General features: G+C 39.5%; 2 protein-coding genes across 3 annotated transcripts in view; one reads left to right on the forward strand and one right to left on the reverse strand.

The window, feature by feature from the left end:
- The window catches only part of ccn4.S (cellular communication network factor 4 S homeolog), a 41,839-nt gene extending 24,051 nt beyond the window's left edge, over positions 1–17,788 (forward strand). Inside the window, exons 2-5 of the mRNA XM_041568029.1 lie at positions 12,991–13,267; positions 15,523–15,780; positions 16,595–16,788; positions 17,239–17,788. Of these exons, the coding sequence (XP_041423963.1) occupies positions 12,991–13,267; positions 15,523–15,780; positions 16,595–16,788; positions 17,239–17,538 (1,029 nt within the window). The 3' untranslated portion in view covers positions 17,539–17,788. The remainder of the gene's footprint in view (positions 1–12,990; positions 13,268–15,522; positions 15,781–16,594; positions 16,789–17,238) is intronic.
- A 4,706-nt stretch (positions 17,789–22,494) lies between these two features.
- ndrg1.S (N-myc downstream regulated 1 S homeolog) overlaps positions 22,495–27,408 on the reverse strand; it is a 45,877-nt gene continuing 40,963 nt past the window's right edge. Inside the window, exons 12-14 of one of the 2 annotated variants that reach the window (XM_041567081.1) lie at positions 26,421–26,456; positions 26,036–26,087; positions 22,495–23,970 (exon numbers count right to left, since the gene is read on the reverse strand). In XM_041567081.1, coding sequence (XP_041423015.1) covers positions 23,726–23,970; positions 26,036–26,087; positions 26,421–26,456 — 333 coding nt within the window. In that variant the 3' untranslated portion in view covers positions 22,495–23,725. 2 annotated transcript variants of the gene reach the window in all.

The raw sequence follows: 27,408 nt of genomic DNA on the forward strand, positions 1-27,408 counted from the left end.
ATGGAAGAAGTTGCAGTGGGATTTTTACTATTGAATGCTATTCTCATATGTATCAAGGAGCTGTTATCTGTTATCAGTTGTTCTATTGTTAGGCTGCTGGGGGGGTAAAGGGATGGGGTTGTATCACTCCAACTTGCAGTACAGCAGTAAAGAGTGACTGAAGTTTATCAGAGCCTGTCACATGACTGGGGGCACCTGCAAAATGGACAATATCAGATTTCAAAATTAAATATTAAAAAATATGCTCTTTTGAAACTGATTCCAATGCAGTATTCTGGACCCGAGCAATAAATACAATGTCCGTGTTCTAATGTGTATGTAGCCTGTACAGAAACTGAGCAAAGCCTATATCCAGCCCGGTTTTTCCGGTGAGACCATCTGAATTGCTTTAGTTTTGGATCCCTTGCACAGGTCTGGTGCTTGCTCTGATCCACTGTACAGTAATAACCCGGAGTAGAAACATGCAAAGAGGGAACATTCAGAACAAGCTTGTACAGGTATGGGATCCGGAAACCTGTTATCGAGAAAGCTCTGAATTACGGAATGGTAGTCTCCCATACACTCCATTTTATCCAAATAATCCAGATTTTTTAAAATTAATTTATTTTTCTGTGTAATAATAAAACAGTAACTTGTACTTGATCCCAACTAAGATATAATTAATCCTTATTGGAGGAAAAACCAGCCTATTGGGTTTATTTAATGTTTACATGATTTTCCTAGTAGACTTAAGGAAGTGATTCCCAACCAGTAGCTCGCAAGCAACATGTTGCTCTCCAACGCCTTGGATGTTGCTCCCAGTGGCCTCAAAAATAAAAAAAGGTGTACTGCTATATAGAGCCTCCTGTAGGCTGCCAGTCCACATAGGGGCCACCTAATAGCCAATCACAGCATATATTTAGCACTCCAGGAACATTTTGCATGCCTGTGTTGTTTCCCAACTCTTTTTATTTTTGAATGTGGCTCATGGCTAAAAAAGATTGGGGATCCCTGACTTAAGGTATGAATATCCAAATTACAGAAAGATCAGTTATTTGGAAAACCCCAGGTCCCGAGAATTCTGGATAACCGGTCCCAAATCCCATTTGTATAAATACAACTCCCAGCCATTTGTATAAATACAGATATACAGAGAAATAGTTTCTGAATATTTTCTAAAGAATAGCGGCTAATTGGGTGCAATTAATTAATCCAGGATGTCATCAGCAGATGAGATTGCTGTTCAGTGCTGCCATTGCTCAGGCCCCTGATTGTACTGTTAGTTCCCCAGGAGGGCCCTGAAATGTGAATTTACCAACTTCCACTTTCAGTGAACCAAACACTCTTAAAGAAAGTGGTGATTAAAGGTGTTGAAAGCTGCATCAGTCCTGGGCTGGGAGAAGCCAAGTTCCGCGCTGGGAATAGTAGCGTTCTGTGATCAAGAACATTTTTATTGCCCTTCCTTACGTGTTTTATTCCACTCTCAGAAAGACATATGTTTGGAGACAAAGCCAATTAAAGGGGTATTGACATCAGTAGAAACGTCCATTCACCTCCCTTGTGCAGAATCTCCAGTAGTGATAATGGCTGCTCTGTTAACAGAGATCTAATAGGGTTAAATACAGGGAGTAGCCTGGTAATGAGTAAACGGCACACTAGTAACCCATACTGGACATTGTCCCGGCTTTACTTCTCTCCAATTTGTGAGAGTTGGAATTTCAATTATTCCCTTCCTAGACCCTCAGTTATATTGTACTTGGCAGGATTCAGGCAACACAATGTAATGTCATTAAAAACAAAATCTATATTTGAGCCTGACCCCCTTCTCCTCAGAACTGAATGTGCAGCCTCGCCCCTCCTATAGGCTGTTGGCTTTCTGCAAATGTCGCCATGATGACAAGGCTGGGGAATATTATTGTATGTTCTGTATACAGTATATCTCTGGTGGCTTTGCCACCCAGCTAGACCCTTTATTTCCCACAATTCCATTTGCGTAAGAACAGCCACAGGGGCAGGGGGGATGACGGCTGGCACAGAGAATGATTTAGGCTACAGCAGGGGTCTTCAAACTTTTTTTATCCGTGAGCAACATTCAGATGTAAAATTGGGGAGCAACGCAAACATGAAAATGTTCCTGGGTGATGCAAAATAAGGGCTGTGATTGGCCATTTGGTGACCCCTATTTGGACTGGCAGGTTTTTTATACAACCAAAACTTGCCTCCAAACCAGGAATTCAAAAATAAGCACCTGCTTTGAGGCCACTGGGAGCAACAACCAAAGGGGTTGGTGAGTAACACGTTGCTCTCGAGCCACTTGTTGGGGATCACGGGGCTACAGAAATGACAGGCAGGACTGGCAATTTGAATTGAATGATATTATTGGTGTGTCAGACATGTGCCAAGTTTTTGGGTGTTACTGTAATCAATGTGTAAAGGGTCCCATTGAAGCTTTTACTCCAATGTTTCCCAATTTGGCCAGTGCAAAGAAGAGAGAAGGGACATTTACGAATTCATTCACAGTTGGCTCAAAAAAGGATGTACAGTATATGTTCGTCCTAAAACACTCATTGAACTTATCTCATATCTTTGCACTCATTGCCATTGCGTGTGTTCTATCTCTTGTGCACAAGTGTTAACACTATAGGACAATGGAACTGCCACTGCCATTATTCTCTGCTCCTCTTAAAGGGTCTCCCCTTCCTCATAGGAGAGAAGCACTTCCCTATCACTATACTGTTAGTATCTGCCAAGGTCTTGCCAACCTTTTCAAGTGCTGGACATCTCCCATTTGAGACCTGTGGCAGTCAAGGGTTCCTTCCTTTTTATCTTTGTACAGAACCTTCTGAGAAGGAATCAGCAGGCGCTGGTGACTGGATCTGTCTCTGACTTTGGGATTTGGGACTACTCCCCCATACAGTCTCACTCTGCCCATGTGTCAGTTTACCTGAGGTTTTCGTAGTTGGAGATTCAGATTCCTGTAACAGGATAAGGTTCTGAATTATTGTCTTCTCACATGTCTCTTCTCTGAGTGATGTGGAAACCTTGTGTGGGATGATCTGAAGCAGTTTCATCATACTATATAAAAGGTAACATATGACATAACCCCTGATATCAGCTATTTTGATTCCCTGGTATGGATGAACTTTCAATCCATGTTCCTTGAGTGGCCAGTGTGAGTCTGACATACATAAGCCCCAACAGAAGACCTAAGTCAAGGTGTGCTAATCCACTGCCACACCACTGTCCCCTTTCCCCACTGCCTATTACTGTCTGATGGTCTAACTCAGGGGTCCCCAACCCAACCACATTCAAATATAAAATAGAGTTGGAGAGCAACATAAGTATGAAAAAAAGTTCCTGGGGTTGCCAAATACTGAAATGGCTGTAATTGGCTATTTGGTAGCCCCTATGTGGACTGGCAGCCTACGGAGACTCTATGTGGAAGTACACCTTGTTTTTATTCAAACGAACTTGGAAGCGTGGAATTAAAAAATAAGCACCTGCTTTGAGGCCACTGGGAGCAACATCCAAGGGGTTGGAGAGCAACCAAGCCACTGGTTGAGGACCACTGGTCTAACAGAACCAGACCCACTAAGTTTTCTCCTGGTGTCCCAGTCTGACCCTGCTAGTGGCTGCGTGGCTGCCCATTCCTACTGGCAACGCTTTGGCTCTTCTCTTTGCTTTGTCCTTTATTCATCTCCAGTTGCTTTTTTCTACTGATCCCATGGAGCCACCTGCTCGGTGCAGCTGAATACAGGGAACAATTAACACTAATGTACAATAACAGGCACCTTCCAAAAAAATATTTGAAAACCAGAGATGATTCATCAGGCTGAAAGTATGTACACACTCTGGCCTTACTATACCCGCATGTGGCAAAGGCATTAGAAATAGGAAACGGGTCGTAGTTCTCATACTGTCTAAGGTTGAAGCCTGAAATAAATCGGCGGGTCCAGAAATAGCTTGGAGTTGTATTTTAGATTAAGCCAATGGCCCTTGATTTTGTCAGATGTGGGCAAAGACAAAGAGGTCAGTGTCTGATTTAAAAGCACTCTTGCCAGACACCAGACTCCCAATCAGTTCTGCTACTTTCTTCTGCCCATTTACCTTTTAGTTATTTTTTTTCTTTTCCTGTTTTCTTCTGAATTCCAGTTCTCCCAACGCTGTTTAACAAAGGCAAAAAAGGTCACTGACTTGAAATATTCCTCCCAGCTGTCTGCACCAATATTCCATAAGGGCCAATACAATTTTGCTTTTCTCAGTTTAGGAATATACAGAACCCAGTGATAATGTGGTTTATGCATTTTATTCCATTATTCTATGTATGCCTTATATTGTATTTTATATATTTATATATTTTTATATATTTTATATATTTCTATATCTGGGTCCTGTTTATAAAAGCAATGGTGAATTGGTTTTTGAACTTGCCTAAAGGGTAGCTAGCATGTAAATCACACTTCTATAGGGAATATTAAATGGGCATACCATTAATTTATGGGGGCATTTACAAGTGTTAAGTTAGGAATGGTGGGTCACAATAAATTACACCACTACCCAAAGAGGCAATAGACAAATGCACCTAATAGTAGTAAAATGATATGAAAGTAGAAGAGTGGTCTCCTTCCTACAGGCAGTAGGGATGTAGCGAACGTCGGAAAAAAAGTTCGCGAACTTGCGCAAAAATGCGAGCGGTTCGCGAACGGTTCGCGAACCCCATAGACTTCAATGGGAAGGCGAACTTTAACATCTAGAAAAGACATTTCTGGCCAGAAAAATGATTTTAAAGTTGTTTAAAGGGTGCAACGACCTGGACAGTGGCATGCCAGAGGGGGATCAAGGGCAAAAATGTATCTGAAAAATCTGCCTGTGTGTGCTTGGAAGAGATAGTGTAGGGGGAGAGCTGTTAGTGATTTCAGGGACAGATGATAGTAAGTTTGCTGGCTAGTAATCTGCTTGATACTGCTCTGTATTGGAGGGACAGAAGTCTGCAGGGATTTGAGGGACATTTTAGCTTAGGTAGCTTTGCTGGCTAGTAATCTACTGTTCTCTTTAAACAACTGCCATACGTTGACCTTGTAGGCATTGTTTGCCCAGTTTTTTGGACGCAGCCACTGAAGCACAGTTGCCATAAAAAATATGCCATATAAATGCTGAAAATAGTAATTTTTCGCCATACGTTGACCTTGTAGACATTGTTTGCCCAGTTTTTTTTGGTTGCAGCCACTGAAGCACAGTTGCCAGAAAAAATATGCCATATAAATGCTGAAAATAGTCATTCTTTGCCATACGTTGACCTTGTAGGCATTGTTTGCCCAGTTTTTTGGTCGCAGCCACTGAAGCACAGTTGCCAGAAAAAATATGCCATATAAATGCTGAAAATAGTAATTTTTTGCCATATACGTTGAGTCAACGTATATGGCAAAAACTGGGCAAACAATGCCTACAAGGTCAACATCGTTAAATGCTGAAAATAGTCATTTTTTTGGTCGCAGCCACTGAAGCACAGTTGCCAGAAAAATTATGCCATATAAATGCTGAAAATATGCATTTTTTTGGTTGGCAGCCACTGAAGCACAGAGGCCAGAAAAATTATGCCATATAAATGCTGAAAATATGCATTTTTTGGTTGCAGCCACTGAAGCACAGAGGCCAGAAAATTATGCCATATAAATGCTGAAAATATGCATTTTTTTGGTCGCAGCCACTGAAGCACAGTTGCCAGAAAAATTATGCCATATAAATGCTGAAAATATGCATTTTTTTGGTTGCAGCCACTGAAGCACAGAGGCCAGAAAAATTATGCCATATAAATGCTGAAAATATAAATTTTTTTGGTTGCAGCCACTGAAGCACAGAGGCCAGAAAAATTATGCCATATAAATGCAGAAAATATGCATTTTTTTGGTCGCAGCCACTGAAGCACAGTTGCCAGAAAAATTATGCCATATAAATGCTGAAAATATAAATTTTTTTGGTTGCAGCCACTGAAGCACAGAGGCCAGAAAAATTATGCCATATAAATGCTGAAAATATGCATTTTTTTGGACGCAGCCACTGAAGCACAGTTGCCAGAAAAAATATGCCATATAAATGCTGAAAATAGTCATTTTTTGCCATACGTTGACCTTGTAGACATTGTTTGCCCAGTTTTTTTGGTTGCAGCCACTGAAGCACAGAGGCCAGAAAAAATTAAACCAGTAGGGTTTGCACCCTAGTTTGTAACGGTGGCGGAGGGAGGAGGAGGACGCTAAAGGACAGCTGTGTGTGGAGTCATGAGGCTTGAAGAGAAGGACAGCTGCATAGAAGTCAGAACAAGTCTTCCGGCGTGCAGTAACCCTCCGAGATCCACCCCTCATTCATTTTAATAAAGGTCAGGTAATCGACACTTTTGTGACCTAGGCGAGTTCTCTTCTCAGTTACAATCCCTCCTGCTGCACTGAAGGTCCTTTCTGAGAGCACACTTGAGGCTGGGCAAGACAAGAGGTTCATGGCAAATTGTGACAGCTCTGGCCACAGATCAAGCCTGCGAACCCAGTAGTCCAGGGGTTCATCGCTCCTCAGAGTGTCGATATCTGCAGTTAATGCCAGGTAGTCCGCTACCTGCCGGTCGAGGCGTTCTTTGAGGGTGGATCCAGAAGGGTTGTGGCGCTGCCTTGGACAGAAAAACACAGGTCACACAGCTAGATGGCGGGTTGAAGAAAACAGTGTGCAAATAATGCCTACAAGGTCAACGTATACACTACTACAGCGGTGGATACGGATTACGTAAAATATATTATGGCTGCTTGAAAAAAGTCACTCCGGTGTTTTTTCTGGAGACGGTAATATTATGGATATTTAGACAGAATGTGAACAAGGTCACACAGCTAGATGGCGGGTTGAAGAAAACAGTGTGCAAATAATGCCTACAAGGTCAACGTATACACTACTACAGCGGTGGATACGGATTACGTAAAATATATGAATGCTGCTTGAAAAAAGTCACTCCGGTGTTTTTTCTGGAGACGGTAATATTATGGATATTTAGACAGAATGTGAACAAGGTCACACAGCTAGATGGCGGGTTGAAGAAAACAGTGTGCAAATAATGCCTACAAGGTCAACGTATACACTACTACAGCGGTGGATACGAATTACGTAAAATATATGAATGCTGCTTGAAAAAAGTCACTCCGGTGTTTTTTCTGGAGACGGTAATATTATGGATATTTAGACAGAATGTGAACAAGGTCACACAGCTAGATGGCGGGTTGAAGAAAACAGTGTGCAAATAATGCCTACAAGGTCAACGTATACACTACTACAGCGGTGGATACGGATTACGTAAAATATATGAATGCTGCTTGAAAAAAAGTCACTCCGGTGTTTTTTTCTGGGAGACGGTAATATTATGGATATTTAGACAGAATGTGAACAAGGTCACACAGCTAGATGGCGGGTTGAAGAAACAGTGTGCAAATAATGCCTACAGGGCAAATAATGCCTAAAAGGTCAACTTATACACTACTACAGCGGTAGTAAAATAAAAAAAAGTAAAATAAAAAAAAATGAATATTAAAAAAAAAAATTAAAGTTGGTGCTGCTGAACTACTAGGAGCAGCAGATTAGCACACCAGTCCCACTCCCAACACTGCTAGACTAATAGCACTGGGCTCTTATAGTAGTAGTAGTAGTAGTAGTAGTAAAACAACAAAAAAATAAATAAAAGCAGTCCTTACAAGGACTACTGTTATTGCAGCAGTCAGCAGATGAGATCAGAAGCAGGACAGCTGCCCACTGCAGCTACATACAGAGCACTGCAGTAGAAGGTAGATTACTAGCCAGCAAAGCTACCTAAGCTTAAATGTCCCTCAAACCCCTGCAGACTTCTGTCCCTCCAATAACAGAGCAGTATCAAAACGATTACTAGCCAGCAAACTTTCAACTGTTCCCTGAAATCACTAACAGGCAGCAGCTCTCTCCCTACACTATCTCTTCAGCACACACAGGCAGAGTGAAAAAACGCTGCAGGGCTTCGGTTTTTATAGGGAAGGGGAGTGGTCCAGGGAGAGCTTCCTGATTGGCTGCCATGTACCTGCTGGTCTGGGGGTGAGAGGGCAAAAAAAAGCGCCAACAATGGCGAACCCAAAATGGCGAACGTCGCGCGACGTTCGCGAACTTCCGGCGAGCGCGAACACCCGATGTTCGCGCGAACAAGTTCGCCGGCGAACAGTTCGCGACATCTCTAACAGGCAGTTTAAAAAGCACCTATTAACCCAACTGTAGGGAAACAATAGACTTGTGCCTCCATGGGAGCCAGAAGTCACATCACGACTAACATATCTAAATTGGGACAGTTGGCCAGTCTTCTTATTAGCTATTTTTAATTCAGTAAATTTGTTCTCTTACCTGAACTTTGGGGTGGGGAATCTGGTGGTTCCAAAGTATTTTTGAGTCTACTGGATCTTAACTATCAATCAGTTCCGTTGGAGAAATAGACTCCCAGGGGTGGTGTAAGAACACTCGCTCCAGGTCTACTAACCAAAGCAAATATTTGGTCTCCAACAGTTGACCATTAGATTCCACCTGCTGATTCTATGGGTTGCTGGAATGGTTGCACTCTATTGGGCAAATTCACTAACCTCTGAAAATTCGCCAGCGACGGCTACACTCACAGCGCAACACTTTGCCAGGCGTAGATTCGCCATTCAATAAAATCTGAAATTGCATCTTGGGCGCCAAATGCTGGTGAAGTTGCGCTAGTGTTGGATAATTTGCATACGGCGGGAAGTTAAAGTTTAATGAACGTATATGTTGCAGCAAATACATTACAGTACACACATTAAATAAAATAGAGTTATTATATTGCCCTGCACATGAGCCCAGTGTATAGTTTATGTGCCATATGGAAATGTAGGGGGGAAGCCGGTTACCCCAAAAAAATGTTGCCCTATTTTTCAGCCTATCACCCTGAAAAAGGAAAAGACGCTAGCGTTTTTTTGGGACAGAAAAATTTTCAACTATTTTTTGAGGAATTCCTATCTAATCTATTGCACTTCGCCTGGTCTGAGATGACGAAGGCAAGTCTGGCGCAAGAGGTAACGTTCAGTAAAATCCGCATCTTAGTGAATTTGCGTAGTTACGTCCATTCGCCAGAGCGCAAATTCGCCTGGTGTTAGGGAGCAAAGTACCACTAGAGTCTATTTCATTCGCTAGTGAAGCTACGCCAGGCCTGGCGGAGCCTGGCAAATTTTCAGCCGCATTAGTCACTTCGCCCTTTAGTAAATTTGCCCCTTTGTGCCTTTTTTACATTCCCCAAGCATAACAGAGCTTACTATATCAATTGTGGCTTCCGAAAGCCAGAGTCTGCTTAAAGTGAGGTACAAACATGAATTCTGTGACACCAAATTCTTCTACTGTGCTCAGAGAGCGAGTCAATGATATGCAGAACATTTCTAAGGCTCTTTTGTTATTGTTTTGACAACTGCTTCCCAACATGTATTGTGACTAGGATCTGTCCAGAACCAATACAAGTTGATCTTCAGCCTTTCCGACCTGAAAGTTAGCTTTTATTTTCATTGGTTTACTTCCCATTATAGGCAGAATAAAAGCTCTAACATTCATGTAGGATGCTGCGCCGTGTTTTATTGAGGCTTCTGCTTTGCTTTTGTTCTATCAAGGGTTGGTGTTGGCCTTCTGTCTTATTCCAAAACAAGGAGTTGGTCCTTTCTTTGCTCCTGAAACAGCTTTTACCCTTTACTCTTCTGGGAAGGTTCCCACTAGAAACATTGTTTATGGGAATTGCTCCCATTCAACCATAACAACATTAGAGAGGTTGGACACTGATGTTGGGGATTGGGTCTGGCTCACAGGTGGGGGTCCTATTTGTCCCCCAGGTGATCAATTGAGGTCAGGGCTCTGTGCTGTCAAGTTCTAACACAACCAGCTCTGCAAACACATTATATATGGACCTGGTGCATGGAGGCATTTTTGTGCTGAAACAGGAGAGATCCTTCGCCAACTGAGTAGGAAACAAACAAAATAGGAAACACTGAACACCTGTGCTGGAAATGATTGGTGGCTTTTAATAGCTAATTCAAATCATTACTAAGGGTGTCTACATAATTTTGGCCTTGCATTGCAAAATGGGATTGCCTATGTCCACCTTGTTGTTTCATCACTTGGAGTGGTGGCTAGTTTGATGGAAACTGTGGCAACTGTGGATAGGTAGACACCAGGGCCGGAACTATCGGTAGGCAGAAGAGGCACGTGCCTAGGGCGCAAAGGTAGAGGGGCGCCAGGCACGTACCTCTTCCGACGCCTTCCCCTAGTTCCAGAAGCAGTGACAGCAGTTTTTTCTTCTTCTGCCTGCTCACCTATACATGCAGTATCTTGCATGTCCCAGGCGCATGCGCGTTTGCGTGTCCCAGACGCATGCATGCTTGCACGTCCTCGGCGCATGCGCAATTGCGCATCGCGTCCTCGGCGCATGCGCAAGCGGTGGGGGCGTTGTAGTCGCCAGGTTTGCAGTGGGCACCAGGTCGACTTGGCCCGCCACTGGTAGACACCTCCTGTGATGTCTAAGCATGGGCTTCAGCAGGTGTTACAGACATGATTCATTAGCCAGATTTCTCTAATTTTCAAGGGTGGCCCATAAATTTGATCTTTGTCCCTGGAAGTGTCTCTGGTTCTTTGAAACTGACCAACTGCACTGAAACCTTATGGCCAGAAATAATTTTCTCTTGCCACTCTGGAACTTGTAGTTAGCATTGCTATGACTGCTCCGATTTTGACCATTTAGGCTCTCTTTAAATTGTTTTTAGATGGTAACTATGTGTAATGAGTTAGGGCCTCAGCTGAGACTTGGGGTCACTGGTCATATTAGTAAATCAACTTTGGCTCCCGCACACCCTCTGATAGATATCAAACCATTCCTGGTGCACAAAGGTAGAGGATTTGGAGCTGGCTTCTGTTGTAGGTAAAATGTCTAGTTGTTGTCATGTTTATTAGGCCTGTGTTGATCCATTGGGCACATCATTGCGGCCTATCAAATACTACAGCATAGTGTACCACTATAATATTACCAATATGTCTTCCTGCTTTGCTGGATAATGTGAAATCTATGGAGACATTTCTGGCTTCCTTTGCATGGGGCGTCTCTTATGGCGAGTCAGCCGGCGTCCGGGATTCCTGAATTCAGAAACTTGTTTATAGGAGCCTATGGAATTAAATGAGTACAGGTCTCACCCAATGTCAGTTTTTTTAATAGAATTATCACATGAATAAGCCCAGACCCATGTGCTGATAAATGGGTTGGGAAGCCCTATGGAGAGCTCAACATCGCCACCTAGTGCTTGTTTTATAGTGTGCTTGGGAGCAAGACAAATATACTGTTATAATTTGATGCTAGAGAACTAAGCAGCTCATAACTGTGCCCCATTCACTAAGTACTGGCATCCCAGGCCTTGTTCTTTTCCGCACCATTTAAAATCCATCATGGCTGCCCTGTTCTTACCATCTGCCATATTCTCTTTGCCTGTATTCTCTGATTCTGGCTGCAATTAGACTACAATTCCCAGCATGCCCTGACAACTACAGAAGAGACAATCATTATCTATGGGGTGGGGGGGGGCAGGGTGGTTTTCCTTGTATTTAATGCATGGGGCTGAATGCCAGAAGTCCCTGCAGATCTCCGGACACCCTGGGCTGTACATGGGGTTAACGACCCCTTGTGGCAATGAAAGTGTTATTCTATGGCACTTGTCCATATGCTGCTTTAATGGATCCAAACAGCCTGAGTTCATTTGTTTAGATATTTGGCCATGGGACATGGCAGCCCCTGTTACTCTCATATTTTTTTTTTTTTTTTTTGGTGTTTGGCATTTGCCTTAGTGCAGTAAACCAAAGCACTGATGGTCTGTCTGGACTGCACTGTACTGCTGGATAAGCCCTGCGTCTCCTCTTCTCCCTATCTCTCTGCCTTCCTTTTATTCTAGATTTATTTTAATTCTGCCACCAGAATATGTATCATCTGAACCCCCCTTGTTATTTCATACGTATGGAATGTGAGACACGAGGTGGAACGACTCAACCGCACCAAAACAATATTTTTCTCCCTTAAAAAAGACCTAACCCCTTCCATATTGGACTGATCACCAGGCCTATGTTACGTTGCACAAACCCTGTGTCGGGAATGTGAGATCAGCAGCCTGCTGGGAGTTGTAGCATTTTGGGCACCTGGGTGAATTATCCGGCTCTTTATACCCTTATGTTATATATTTGTCTGCCTTGGAAACTGACACCAACTGGGATTTGATGCCAACTGCCGGCTGCATTCACTCACTGAGCCACAAGAGGTGCTGTAGAGCCCGCATTATACTAAAGGATAAGTAAACCTTTAAAATAAGTGAAAATTGATGAGGGGGCTATTCTAAGAACTTTTGCAATGTACATTCATCATTTATTTTTCTTTAATTCCAAGATATTAAGGGATACATGTACTGTTAATATGAATGAATTTTGTTACAACAGCGCCACCTGCTGGTCAGTTTCCCACCAGTCTGACCACCAAGTAGTCAAGGAAGTTGTCAGGAGAAAGAAAGAGGCTGATGTTCTTCTGCTTAGGAGAAAAAACAGAAACATTTCTCAAACCTTTCCTAAGCAGAAGAACATCAGCCTCTTTCTTTCTCCTGACAACTTCCTTGACTACTTGGTGGTCAGACTGGTGGGAAACTGACCAGCAGGTGGCGCTGTTGTAACAAAATTCATTCATATTAACAGCACATGTATCCCTTAATATCTTGGAATTAAAGAAAAATAAATAATGAATGTACATTACAAAAGTGCTTAGAATAGCCCCCTCATCCATTTTACATTCGCTGATTTTACTTATCCTTTAATTCCACCTGCAGCCAAATAATTAGATCATTTTGAGTTCAATGAAACCAATGAAAATAAGTAAATCAGTTCATGTCGACATTAAATTTCCATTTCATTTGCCGAATAATAATGGTTTTGTTTAAACTGCAGGTATTTTGTCAGAACGCCACTACAATGTCACCTGTGACTTCCGTAACCGAAACCTACACCCGGAGGCAGTTCTGTAAGTGGCCGTGCGATTGCCCACAGGTTTCTCCGGTATGTCCGGCGGGGGTCAGTCTACTCACAGACGGCTGCGATTGCTGTAAAACCTGCGCCAAGCAGCGAGGCGACAACTGCACGGAGGCCGACACGTGTGATATTCACAAAGGACTGTACTGTGACTACAGCAGGGACAGTCCTAGGTACGAAGTGGGTGTTTGTGGACGTAAGTTTTCCATATCTTACCCTTTCTTTTCGTATTGCGGGCAGATATTTCCTTTTTTTTTAACATGCTGGCTGAACTGGTATTCCAACATGTCCAGCTGAATATTTTTATTGTCAGGGTATGAATAGCAAAAGTCTGCCTGACTTTACAAAAGGTAGAAGGGTATCCAAAGCCCATCGATAGTTGTTTCTAGTCTGGTTTGAGCTTGCATGTCTTCAAATGCTGGCAGGAGGTGGAAGGTTTAAAGGTTAAGTAAACCTTTAAAGCAAGCGAATGTAAAATGGATGAGGAGGCTATTCTAAGCACTTATGCAATGTACATTCATTATTTATTTTTCTTTAATTCCAAGATATTATGGGATACATGTACTGTTAATATGAATGAATTATATTACAACAGCGCCACCTGCTGGTCAGTTTCCCACCAGTCTGACCACCAAGTAGTCAAGGAAGGTGTCAGGAGAAAGAAAGAGGCTGCTCTGATGTTCTTCTGCTTAGGAAAGATGTGAGAAAGGTTTCTATTTTTTTTTTCTAAGTAGAAGAACATCAGCCTCTTTCTTTCTCCTGACAACTTCCTTGACCACTTGGTGGTCAGAAAAGTTGAATACTGACCAGCAGGTGGCGCTGTTTCCTTAATATTTTAGAATTAAAGAAAAATAAATAATGAGTATAAATTACAAAAGTTTCTTAGAATAGCACCCTCATTAATTTTACATTCACTTATTTTAAAAGGTTTACTTATCCTTTAAGGAAAGGATACATTTTCACATTTTCTAGTGTATTATTGGAAGTGAACAGCACCTTCCTTAACCCTGAGTGCCTTGGCAGTGCTGCTTTCAGAAGTCAAGGGACCCTACCTGGCCCTGGCCATATGACCACAACATGCTCCCATCCACCCAAGTACCATTCATATCTCAGCAAGTCTCACCTTCTTTTCAGCAGTCTAGGACCACCATGGGATCAGGCCCCTGACAGGACTCCTGAAGGCACCACCTAATAGCAGCCCACTCCACAAGCAGAAATTATTGTACCTGGTTTCTATTTTTACTGTAGTTGAGACTACATGATGTTAAGAAGCTAAGTAACCCATACTCCAGTATTGTTCTGGACTGGTACACTCTAATGAAAAAGGGGTATGGGTTACTTTGCACCTTAACACCCTGTACCTTTGGGTCTCAACTACAGTAAAAATAGGTGCCATGTCCAATTCAAGCACTTAATGCAATGCTTTTGTAAAAGAGAATCTAAGGCTTGGTGATCTCGTCATGGTGTTGCCCAATGTCAGTGCAGAATATATGTTAGATGGGCCTCCTTTACGCATGACAGTACAAGTTTCACAGGCAGCAAAGATAATGGGTTCCTTCAGCAGTTCACCAGCTTTAATCAAATTTGAGTTGATTGTCTCTGTTTTTATGTTTTTGCAGTTAGACTAATAGTTGCCCTTTTTTGGTGAGTGGCTAGCCCGTGTGATAACCAATTAGAACACTACAGTGAATAGACACCCTGGTGGGACTTAGAGCTTTGGCTGGGGACGAGCCCAGCCTTAAGGGCATGGACAGATTTGGGGAGAATGCCTATTTTTTCTCTTAGATACACCTAAAAGCCTATGTTGGAGGACAATTAGAGCAAGAACTTTGGTTTGGGGGGCGGGGAGTGTGAGTCCAGCCTGAAGGGCAGTTACAAACACATTTGGGGAGCATGTTTATTTGTTCTCTTAGATAAACCTGTAAGCCTATGTTGGAGGACAATTAGAGGAAGAGCTTTGGTTGGGGGTTGAGCCCAGCCTAAAGGGCAGTTACAAATACTTTTGTGGAGACTCCTATTTGTTCACTTAGATATACCTGAAAGCATATCCTGGAGAACATTAAGAATATGAGTATTGGTTGGGGGTGAGCCCAGCCTGAAGGGCAGTTATGGACAGATTTGGGGATAATGCCTATTTTTTGTTCTCTTAGAAACACCTGAAAGCCTATCTTGGGGGACAATTTTAGGACACTTTTCAATATCCTAGATATTCTTTGATCTATGGCTGAGTGACTGAGCTAAGGGGAGCCCTAACCAAAAGTTGGCCCTCAAAAGGGGACTTGCACCACATATCTAAGGCAACTTCTTTCCTAGAGAATAGGACAACCCATTTGAAGAACCTCATAGGGACAAGTGATGTCAACAATATGCAGAAATAGAAGCTTGGCGTTAACAAAAATACATTAAGTCTTATTTCTTAACTCATTCTATCTTTTATCTCCTGTTTTATAGAAATGACTGGAGTGGGCTGCGTGCTCAATGGCATTAGATATGTGAATGGCCAGAGCTTCCAGCCCAACTGCAAGTATAACTGCACTTGTATCAATGGGGATGTAGGATGTGTCCCACTCTGTACAAACTCCCGACCACCACTGGTCTGGTGTCAAAACCCCAAACGCATCAAAATGGCAGGCAAATGCTGTGAACAGTGGATATGTGATGATTTCAAGAGGGTCCGAAAAAATTCTCCTCGTCATATCGCTTCTCCAGGTGGGTTTACCATCATGTTTTGTCATCATTTCTTTACAAGTCACAAGGGTACTGCCAGCTGAACTGACATTATCTTTATTCAATCCTGGGGAACATCATTCAAGCATTTGCTCCTGGATGACCACCATATTTTTTAGGCTTTTTTTGTGCTGTAGCAAAATGATTACTAAGTGTGTGGTCCTGATTGGCATAATGTTTCCTTACTGATATTGTAATGTTTACTTGTATACTTACTAGTGTGGTTACAGGGGGGCAATCGGCTGAATCTGGCAATGCTGGCTTTTTCAGGTATACAAGAGGTCTTCAGCACTCAACCCATTATCATTATATTAAGGACATTGAGACAGTTTGTGACTTAATCAGGCCATTTAGTGACATTGGAGGTGGCATGTCGTGTAGTGCTTTGGTTAATAACATGAATACAAGTATGGGATCTATTATCCTGAAACCCATCATCCAGAAATCTTCAATTTATGGGAAAACCATCTCCAATAGATTCCATTACAATCAAATAATTCAAATTTTTAAAAAATGATTTTCTTTTTCGCTGTAATAATAAAACAGTACCTGGCACTTGATCCCAACTAAGATATAATTAATAGTCATTGGAGGAGAAAAAATTCGGTTAGGTGTAATTAATGTTTAAATCATTCTTTAGTAGACAAAGTATGGAGATCCAAATTATGGAAAGATCTATTATACAGAAAACCACAGGTCTTGAGCTTAGGCTAACAGGTCCCATACCTTTAATAAAATAAAAGAAAATCTCAACAAAATCTGTTTTTCCTCTTTCTGTTTGTCCTGCACCTTGTAGCATATGGAGGTGAAAGTGAGTCCTGGCACAACAACTGTGTCATACAGATGACTTTGTGGAGTCCTTGCAGCAAAACATGTGGACTAGGAATTTCCACCCGGATAGCCAATGATAATGACAAGTGCCTGCTCCACAAAGAGAGACGTTTGTGCAACATGAGGCCATGTGAGGTTGACATAACCAAACACATAAGGGTAAGCATCTACATTAGCCTCAAATGCAGGGATTAAAGAAAGAAAGGCAAAGACATTACTTGACTGAAGGACTACTTCTCATGTACACCACCTACTCGTTTCCATAAAAGAACAGAACAGAAAATAACACCCACCACTTCAAACCACAGTGCCTTGATATCCCCAATATTGTTTATGGCAGCCATAATGTACAGCTGTAGGGATCTTTGAGGAGATCTGGTCCAGCCTTATTTATCTGGAGGATCTATAAAGGAGGACATTGCTTTCTCCTATAAATGTAAGAGCCAAGCTCAGAAAGAGCAAAAAATCTGAACTCCTTATGACTATTATCTAATAATGGGAAACCAGATAAAACACCTAGCTATGGTTGAGGGCATGGAAAATCACATATTGTCCAAACTCTAACATATCTTCTAAAATGACATTTTTCATTGATTTTATTTTCAATAGCCAGGGAAAAAATGCCTGTCCGTGTACAGAGAAATGGAACCAAAGAACTTCACCATATCTGGCTGTTTGAGCAAAAGAACGTACAGGCCCAAGTACTGTGGCGTTTGCACAGATGACAGGTGCTGTATACCCTATAAATCGAAGACCATCCAAGTGGAGTTTGAATGTCCAGATGGAAGTGGCTTCGTGTGGAATGTCATGTGGATCAACGCTTGCTTCTGCAATCTCAGCTGCCGGAAACCAAATGACATTTTTGCAGATCTGCAGAGTTATCACGATTATGCGGAGATTGTGAACTGATGTGAATCCCTGTGATGGAGATAACCGTCCAAGACCACTTGTTGCAGCCATATCCTCAGTGCTATGTTTTACAGTTCCATGTAGATGCTCAGAGGTTGGATTGGCACATTCCATGAAGAAAAATGTCTCCAGTATTTGAATGGGTTGGAAACCTTGGGCACAGAGCTCACCAACCACATCTTTTCATTAGTTACATTCAATCTTCTGCTATATCTAGTAGTAATTCTAAAACAACTGGACTTGCTGAGTAATCAATAAAGACGTTTCACTACTCATCCGAGCAGCTTCTTCAGTACAACTGACTGGTGTGGGAAGTTCTCGGCATATAAATTCTTCCACTCATCCAATCACAATGGCCCATTGTAACTCTTCAGAGGAAGAGTTACAATGTCAGTCAGTTGAACTTAAGAAGCTGCTCGGATGAGTAGTGAAACGTCTTCAATGATTACACAGAAAAGTCCAGTTGCTTTAGAATTACTTATGCTAGATATACCATGAACTGGATGAATGAAAATCTTCATAGTCTATCTTTTGCTCTCTATGCAGTAATTTTTACGCTTCATTTTATTCATCCTTCTAGTCCTATACATCCCCTTTTACATTTCTGATACCCTTTCTGTTTCTCTTTGCATTTTCTAACTGTTGTTTCCTTTATCCAGTGTCTTTGGTCTCTTATCTCCTGTACTTTCTTTTCCACTGTTTTATTTTCCATTTCTTTTCTTCTGTATACTATTAATTTTGCCCTACTTGTAAAACTCCATTGGGAGTAGAACAGTATTAAGGGGGGTCCTATGTTTAAAGGACCAGTGACATCAAAAAATGTTTTAAAACAAATTCATTAGTATACATTAAAAAGAAAACCCACCAAAACAAATGAAACTTTAAAATCGCAAAGTCTTTATCAAGAAATAACTTACCGAAACTCCGCTTGCGCTTCAGAAAGCGATCGGGCGATCCATCATGCGGCCCTTGATTTCTCCTCCCTGCCTTCCTTATAGGAGATAGCCAGGGAGGAGAAATCGAGTGCTGCACGATGGATCATCGCCGTGTCACCTTTTCTGAAGAGGAGTGGAAGCAGAGTTACGGTAAGTTATTTCTTAATAAAGGCTTTGTGATTTTAAAGTTTAATTTGTCTTGTTCTAGGTCAGTGATCCCAAACCAGTAGCTCGTGAGCAACATGTTGCTCTCCAACCCCTTGGATGTTGCCCCCAATGGCCTCAAAGCAGGTGCTTATTTTTGAATTCCAGGCTTGAAGGCAAGTTTTGGTTGAATAAAAACCAGGTGCAGTGCCAAACAGAGCCTCAATGTATGTTGACAATCCACATAGGGGCTACAAAATGGCCAATCACAGCCCTTATTTGGCACCCCAAGAACATTTTTCATGCTAGTGTTGCTCCCCAACCCCTTTAACTTCTTGATGTTGCTCAAGGGTTCAAAAGGTTGGGGATCCCTGTTCTAGGTATACTAACGCATTTTTCTAAAAAAAAAATTTGATGTTTCTGGTCCTTTAAGGTTAAATTTCTGGGGTCTCCATAAGTCATGGACATCTCAGATTTTCTACTTGTAAAATTGTAGAATTCCAATCGGGTGTTGATGGTGTCTAGGTTATGACTGGACAATAGGTTCATGATTGACACCCGGTAGGGGCCTCAGGTAAAAAAAAGATAGAGCTGCCAGGAAATTTAGGTCAAGTGGCTGGGCCCAAGGGAGCACTCCCATTAACCTGGTGGGCCACTCTGACCCTAGTGTCTCAATAACAGATAATATTTCACTACCTTCACATAGTGCAAAGTACTTATGAAAAGATCTGGGTTTTCTGTCTTTCTTCTAATTCTTCTTGATTGGAATCATTGGCAATGCCATTAAACTTTCTTTGAAGAGGGTGAAGAATGAAAATATGTCCAATATAAATATATTTAAATATATTTAGCCTTTCCCAGCACTCTGTTCGGCACTAATGCTAATGGGATAAAAATTTATGGAGCACTATTTTATATAATTTATTTATGGGTTTTTTTTGATGTACTGCTCCTCAAGGTGCTCCGATTCAGGGAAACATGGGATCTGAGACAACTCAGTTTGCATTTCAGTTACTTTATACTTGCCACTAAAAATATAATTGTAAGCTGGGGCTCATTGGGAGGTTGGATAAAATGGCAGAGCAGCTCCAATCATTGTGCTTATTGTCCATTTTGGCAGTTTGATGCCGTATGGCAGTTTTAGCCACACACGTGTGTTAGGCAATCTCAGCAGCAACAGACATGACCCTCTCAATGGCATCAGTACTTGCTACTCTTATCCTGCAAAGTACCAATTTTGGTTACTTGAACCCAGCGTCATGTATCAATATTGAGTCTCTCTTGCCCCCCAAAATCCTTCTGAACTACAGATGGATGTGCCAAAGACATACACATGAACAGTAGGCTTCAAAGTATGTTTTGAAATGATTTTTTCTTTATGGTCCCTCTTCAGAAGTAACAAAAGAACTTCCAATGTGCCAAACTCTACAATATCCCAGCATAAATATGTTTACTGTTATCTTTTGTTTTTTTATTTATGTAAAACATTAAATTTTTATTTTATTTAAGGAAAAGTTGTAAAAAGATGTAAACCCATTAAAAAGCAGAGTAATAAATCTACAGGCTCCTGAGTTGCTATACTAAGTAGTTATCTGTTTTTTAATGGATGAACAATGTGTTTGAGACAAGAAATTTTCCAGGTATAACAAATAACTTTTTCTTAGGGATTAATCTCACATTCATGGAATAGATAACTACCAACCTATAATTAAGGGACAAGATTATAATTAAGGGACAAGATTATTTTCCCATAATTTGAGAAAAAGGCAGTGAAAAAAATGTGATTTCCGGTTTGCCTAGAATTTTGTGACCTATCATTATAAAAATATCTCTAAAATTCAAATGAAATCATCAATAGGAGGTGTATTTTCAACATTCAGGGTATTTTGTTGTAAATTTTAAATGTTAAAACATCACCAGAACAATGTGGTTTTTCATTCCAACTCAGATTCAAGGTGTTTTGTAAAAATGTTGACAATTGATAAAAACTTCCACAATCATGTGTCGTAAAAAAAAACGTAAAAAAAAATTAAAAATGGGTAAATTGGTCACCCAGTTGCCTTATGTGATATTCCTGTATAGTTGATGGGCAGGTTTTGACATACCTCCATACATGAGACAGACTTGTATTGTGGTCCTAAAAAGCAGCAAAAACTCCCCAATATTGTCAGGGGCTTAGGCCAGGTCTAGGGTAGGTCCTTGGTGATGAGGGTTGTGGGCTTGGTTTTTCCGCTTTATGGCCACCTTTGTAGAGCATCTCACCAGAGTTTCAGATAAATGGAAAAATTGCCGTATCAGTTAGAATACAGAAAAAAACACTTCACTTTCACTGTAATTAGACTATAGTCTATGCTAATGTAGGGGGTAAAGGTTTGGCCAATGTAGTCCTCAGGAGTGATTTGGCCAATAAAAAGGCCAGAAAGTTGTTAGCTAGTGGTGTCAATATAGCTTTAAATTATGTCACAGTAATATAGAATATTTTCTGTCTGATAACTCATTCTGTATGCGCTACTCAAAATTCCATTCAAATCTATAAGGTGAGGACCATTTATCTCATTTGAGTGTTTTTAGAGGTTTTTGAACAAATTTTCTCTAAAACCATAAATGCCATGTAATTTATTAAGGCATGAATGAAAAAAATGCTTAGCGACCCTAATAAAAATACAGAAACTCCAAAAAAATCTCTAATTATTAAATTTTTTGGGCCAATTACTAGCAAAAATATCCAAAAACCTCTAAAAGTCAAAATTGATTAAAACGGACTAGTAGGATAAGCACAGCTCCCACTGGCTTGTATAGAACCTAGGGTTCATTTATTAAAGGTCTACGGTAGTTTCTCTGGTCGAGTTTTTTAGGGAAATTTAGGGGCAGATCAAAGTTCGAGGTAAATTTTCGAATGAAAAAAATTTGAATTGCAAGTTATTTTTGTGTACCTTGACTAGGGAATAGTCCAAATTCGATTCAAATCAAAAAATTAAAAAATTCGAATTTCAAAATTTATCATGTACTGTCTCTTTAAAAATTCAAATTTGACCATTTGCCATCTAAAACCTGCCGAATTGCTGTTTTAGCCTATGGGGGACCTCCTAGAACCTATTTGGAGTCAATTGGTGGACTTGGGAAAATTGAAGGATTTTTTGGGAAAACTTCATATCGAATTCGATCGAATGCGCTAAATATGCCCCTTCGAGATTAAAAAACTAAAAACATTAGCCCCAAAGTAGCAAAATATTCCAAAATATGCCAACGCAATAGCTAAAACCTGTCAAATGCATGTAAAGTCAATGGCAGAGGTCCCTTTGAAGGTGTTTTTTGCCTTCAATATTTTTAGGTGTTTTGGGATGTCTGATGCTGGTTTTCGCTTGAAAAAATATGTTTGTTGCAAGACAATTTGAAAAAGTCTCATGATTCGAGCACCAAATAAAAAATGTTACACTATACGAACTGTCACATAATTTTGTCTTCACTTTTTGTTGCAGCGATTTTTTCTAGAATAATTATTGGGAAATTAACAGGGATTCAGGTTTGGGAGTTTTGGTCAAATTTCTTTTTTTAAAATAGAGTGAGAAAAAGTTTTAGTGAATAACCCCCTTACAGTTTTGTTCAAGAGTTTTTCATAGTTTTGTACACTTTAAAATTCAATAAACTCAAGATTTATAGAGAATATAAAAAAACATAAATTGTTTATGATTCCCGAAATAAATAGGCATTCGAATGTTAGTAAATAGGCCCCTTATTTTTCATTCAACATTTTATAATTGTTTTAAAATGTTTAATATTTAAAAATCCAAAAAAGGGATGTTGGAAAAAAAACCCATTATAGAACAATAAAATAAATGGCATTATACAATACAGAACCTTCATAAACACGCAGCAGTGAAAAGTTAAATGTTTATTATTCTTTAATAAATACAATAATCCCATTCCAATATACAGTGAGCTCCTTCAGTGTCCCTCAGGTCTACAGAAATTTAAAATATGTCCGCCCCAAAATACTTGAAAAAAAAAAAAACGCCCAAATACTGTAGCTATGCTGAAAGAAACTATCAAACAATTTCAAAATAAGAAGAAACAAAAATTATTTTAAAGACTCATCTGAGTAATTTAATAAGAGAATGGTAGATTGCAACTCTCCTATAAAACACAGAATATACTGTAATTATACATACATTTCTTTCATTAGCAGCCGCTATGTGCGTATGGTCTAAAATAATAATAAAAATCAGATTTATTAACATTTATTTGCTGCTTTCCCTATTTTTTGGAATACACAGTAATTTTTTTGTTGTTAGATAAGTAACATTATTTTGATTTTCCAATTTCTTATAAAAACACACCCATTTCCCATTATTAAGAATGTTATCATATATTTTTAACAACAAAATTCGATTATTTTTGGTTTAATAAAATGAGTTCAAAAATATCTTTCAAAAATGTTATTTATTTTTTTTCAAAAATTTAAAAATTTTTAAAAAATCAATTTCAGAAATGAATCTGAACTTTTTATATATTTTTTTCTCTCAGAATGAATTTAATAAAACTGGAAAGTAATTTGACATAAAATTAGGCAGTACTTCGGAGTTTTGTCATAGAAACAATTTTTTCTAGCACAAATCGACTATTAAAACAGAATTTTATTAAATGAGCAATATCTTTATAAATATTCTTTTGGTATGATATATTTACATTTTACTCCAACTTGTATACCAAAAAAAAAATGAATTAGAAAAACCTTTAAGGGTCTGGCAATTTCTTAGAATTTCAGTCATAAAGGATAGAATATCACATTCATTTTTGGAAGCGAAAGCAAACATGGTTAGAGCTTTACAGAATTGTTATTAAATGCACAATCAACCACCATTTATTGTTTAGTTAACACCATTTTCAATTAGTACTGGATTTAAGTCTGATTTGCCCCGGAACAGTATGCGTTATTTACATCATTAAGAGGTTTTCGTTTTTACTCTTTGGTCCTCAGGTTTTCCAGTTCACAGTTATATCAAAACGTATCCTCCCCCTTCGTTTGCTGGTGGAGTAACCCAGACAGTGAAGAGGTTAAGATGTTTCCAATTAGCAAGCAGGTCTTCATTGTTGAGATACAAACTAGCTTAGCAGGAGACTTCCATGGATTTTGGAGTGTTGTGGTCAGAGTTGACATTGTTGGTGTCTGTATGGGAACGGCTGCGGTTTCCATCACCGGTGTGCGCTCGGCTCCTGTTTCCGTCTCCGGTTTGGGAGCGGCTCCTTGAGCCCTCGTTAGTATGAGACCTACTCCTGTTGCCATCTTGGGATGAAGAACTGGCGGCGGATCCAGTGCGAGATCTCATCAATCTGGTCATGCTAGCAGCAGGCACTTGAAAAACACAAAGGGAAAGAATATTTAATATTTCAGCACACTTAGGAGGAAATTTATAAATGTTCAAATTCAAAGTTTGGCACAATTTGAATTTTCTTGCACAAAAATTGACAAATTCAAAGTATATTTCCAAAAACTTGAATGTTTAGTATTTATTAAGCACAAAAAATGCAAAAAAACTTGAAGGTTCTTCAGCATCTAATAGCTTTTGAGTTCATGTAGAAGTCAATGGGAGTTGTCCTATGCAACATCCACTTTTTAAGTAAAGGATTTAAGAGTTTTTTTTAAGCCTACCTCACAAATTTGAGCTATTCAAGTTTTTGTCCACGATTATATTCAATCAAGTTTTTTTTTATATTTCGATTTTTTAATATATAAACAAACATTAAAGTTTTTTTTTAAATTGTGAGTTTATTCAAAGTAGAAAAAAACCCGCTAAAACCTCACAAATTACATTTTTGATAAACAAGTCTGTTATTGTAGTTAACACAATTTTTCATGGTCCTGCTAACTTGGGACTCTGCATAAAAAAAAAATTATTTTTATTGTATTTTTATAAACATTTGGTGCATATCTGAGAAACCATTTGGGATGGCCAGAGCTCTATCTGTACAGTCATTTTATTCTAATATAAATTTTATATGTAGTATTTAATTTTTTTATGGAAATCATCATGTTCAGAACAGGGATGATTGTTCTCTTGCTGGAACATTTGTTGCCACCATAATCAGTTTTTATGTAAAATTTCCAGATCCTTCAAAAACCTACAAAATTAGATTTGCCCTTAGAAAAAGTCTCCCTCTAAACAAAAGACTAAGCAAGACCAGGTCAGTGGCCCCGTTGTGCTTCAGTCCTGTAAAAGCAAACTATGGCTTGCACTACATTTTGGCAAGTGCAAGAAGAGTTTGGAAGAGTAGGCTTCAGGCTTGTAGCCATCTTTGAAGCAATTCACAAAAAATTCCCATAAACTGTTCAGAGACAAGAACTATGGACTTTATTTCAAACACAGTGATCTAATAAGGCAGGTGTTTGAGAGTCGTGTCTCTTGCCTGAGCCAAGAACAAATTAATGTGCCACATTCTAACGAGATTTATGGAATTTTTATGGAAGTGGTTCATAGGTATGACAGGAATCCACCACCAACCAGCTTCCTATTTAACCTCAAACCTGCTATAGATTGTACATTCTTTGGCATCAGCTGCCAAAAAAGCAAGCCTTGTAGGACAGGCCCAGACTTAGGAGATATGTTTGCTTCTTCCTTGAAGCCCTAAAAGTCCATTAATTCTACTAGATACTCTATATCATGACCTGGATAAAAAGGAATCTTCATAGACGTAACCTTGTCGTAAATATTGAGTCTTAAAGGTGGGGGGTCTTGACAAGAAAAATTATGGAAACCATTAGGTTACAAAAAAATTAGAGATTTAAGGTTAAGAAAAATGTCCATATTTTTTAATTTTTATTAAAAGGGAAAAGGGAAGGACAATCATTCCCCATAGGCTTGAGTTCCGATTCCAATTTCCCACTGGATGAAAACATTTTTCCCAATAATGGGATGAAAACAGACTAACTATGACATCACATTATGGGGCAGATTTATCAAGGGTCGAATTTCGAAGTGGAAAATGATTCGAAATTCGACCATCGAATAGAAACCTCCGACATTCGGAATCGGAGGATTTTATTCATCGTACGATCGTATTCAAATCATCGTACGATTTTAACGATTTTCCTTCAATAATAAAAACTTAGAAAATTGGTCTGGAAGGTCCCAATAGGCTAACATAGCACTTCGGCAGGTTTACGTTGGCGAAGTATTGAAGTCAAAGTTTTTTTAAAGAGAAAGTACTTCGATTATCGAATGGTCGAACAGTTGAACGATTTTTACTTCGAATCGAAGTAAATTCAAAGTCGTAGTATCCTATTCGTTGGTCGAAGTATTCAAAAAATTACTTTGAAATTCAAACTTTTTGTACTTCGAAGATTCACTCGAACCTTAGTAAATCTGCCCCTAAGTGTTAAAGGATCATTCATGCCATGGGTTATTTCATATCATACTTACTGTATCCCATTCCCTGGACAAAGTATTTAAAGGCTTCAGCAAGTTTTGCCGGCTGAAAAAACAAAGACAATAATAAACAATGAAAATCAGCAGATTATAAACCAAGACAAAGGGTTTGGTCATTATTGTCTCACAGCTGCATTTATTACCCATTGGTAGATATTTTCTTTCTTCTCAATGTGGGATAATGGTCTAGAACTGTACATCAAATATTGTAACCGATTCCAACCAATCAGATGTTTGCATGTGACCACCAAACCCTACCTGCTGATTAGTTGCTATCATTTGCTGGATCACAATGTGATTTTTTTTACATTACTCCCAGAAATGAATTCATGGTGAGCTAAGAAAAGAAATTAGGAATTGAAAAAAAATTGCAATTTACCTGTACGACCTGAGGAAATCCTCCGCAGTCTGACATCTATGGGGCAAACAGATTGAATATTGGTGATGAGCATGGCTTAAAACCAAGAAAACCAAGAAACTCTAAGGACTTTCCCTCAAAAAGAGAAAAACTACCATTTTTTATATGTTATAAGAAGTTCATTGATGGGAAGTCTTCTATTGGTGGCCTCCTTGCACATTTAAAATAAATAAATAAATAAAAGGTGTGGATCCTAAATTTGTTCTAAAATGGTGCTGCACAGACCTAGGGGGTTATTTATCAAAGGTTGAATTTTAATTGAGTAATGTGAATTTTCTTAATCTCTAATAAATTAGATTTTATCCACAATTTGAATTTTATGTTAGTTATGAATAATTAGTCTAAAATTCGATTGAATAGTCCGGACGCAAAAACTCGAATCTAATATTTTTTTTGACGCTCAACATTTTTTTGATGCACAACATTTATTTTCTAAGGGGCATCATTTTTGAAGCAAAACTTGGCAAATGTTGGCTCATCACTACTATTAACATCTTCAAATAGTTTCAGGGACCTTTGACTTCTACATGGTTTTGGCAGGTTTTTTGGTGGAGAATAGTCTAATTAGAACTGTTTCCAGGGTCGAGGTGTGATAAATCTCACATTCAAATTCAAATTTGAGTTGGTGGTTTTAAATTTGAATTTGTGAGTCTTGACCATAAAAAATGTGAAATCGAATTTACCATTCGAACCTTAGTAAATCTAGTGTTATTTTTCGATTTGCAGTTCTATGATATTGAAAGAAAATAGATAAATGGGCTTTGTCTTATTAAGGATGTTTGGTGCAAGTGTCACAGATAGACTGTGAGCTCTTCAGGGCATAATTTGGATCTTCATACCTTAAGTCTACTAGAAAATCATGTAAACATTAAATAAACCCAATAGGCTGGTTTTGCTTCCAATAAGGATTAATTATATCTTAGTTGGGATCAAGTACAAGTTACTGTTT

This window comes from Xenopus laevis, chromosome 6S (assembly GCF_017654675.1).
Source record: "Xenopus laevis strain J_2021 chromosome 6S, Xenopus_laevis_v10.1, whole genome shotgun sequence".
In the NCBI taxonomy this organism is placed as follows: Eukaryota; Metazoa; Chordata; class Amphibia; order Anura; family Pipidae; genus Xenopus; species Xenopus laevis.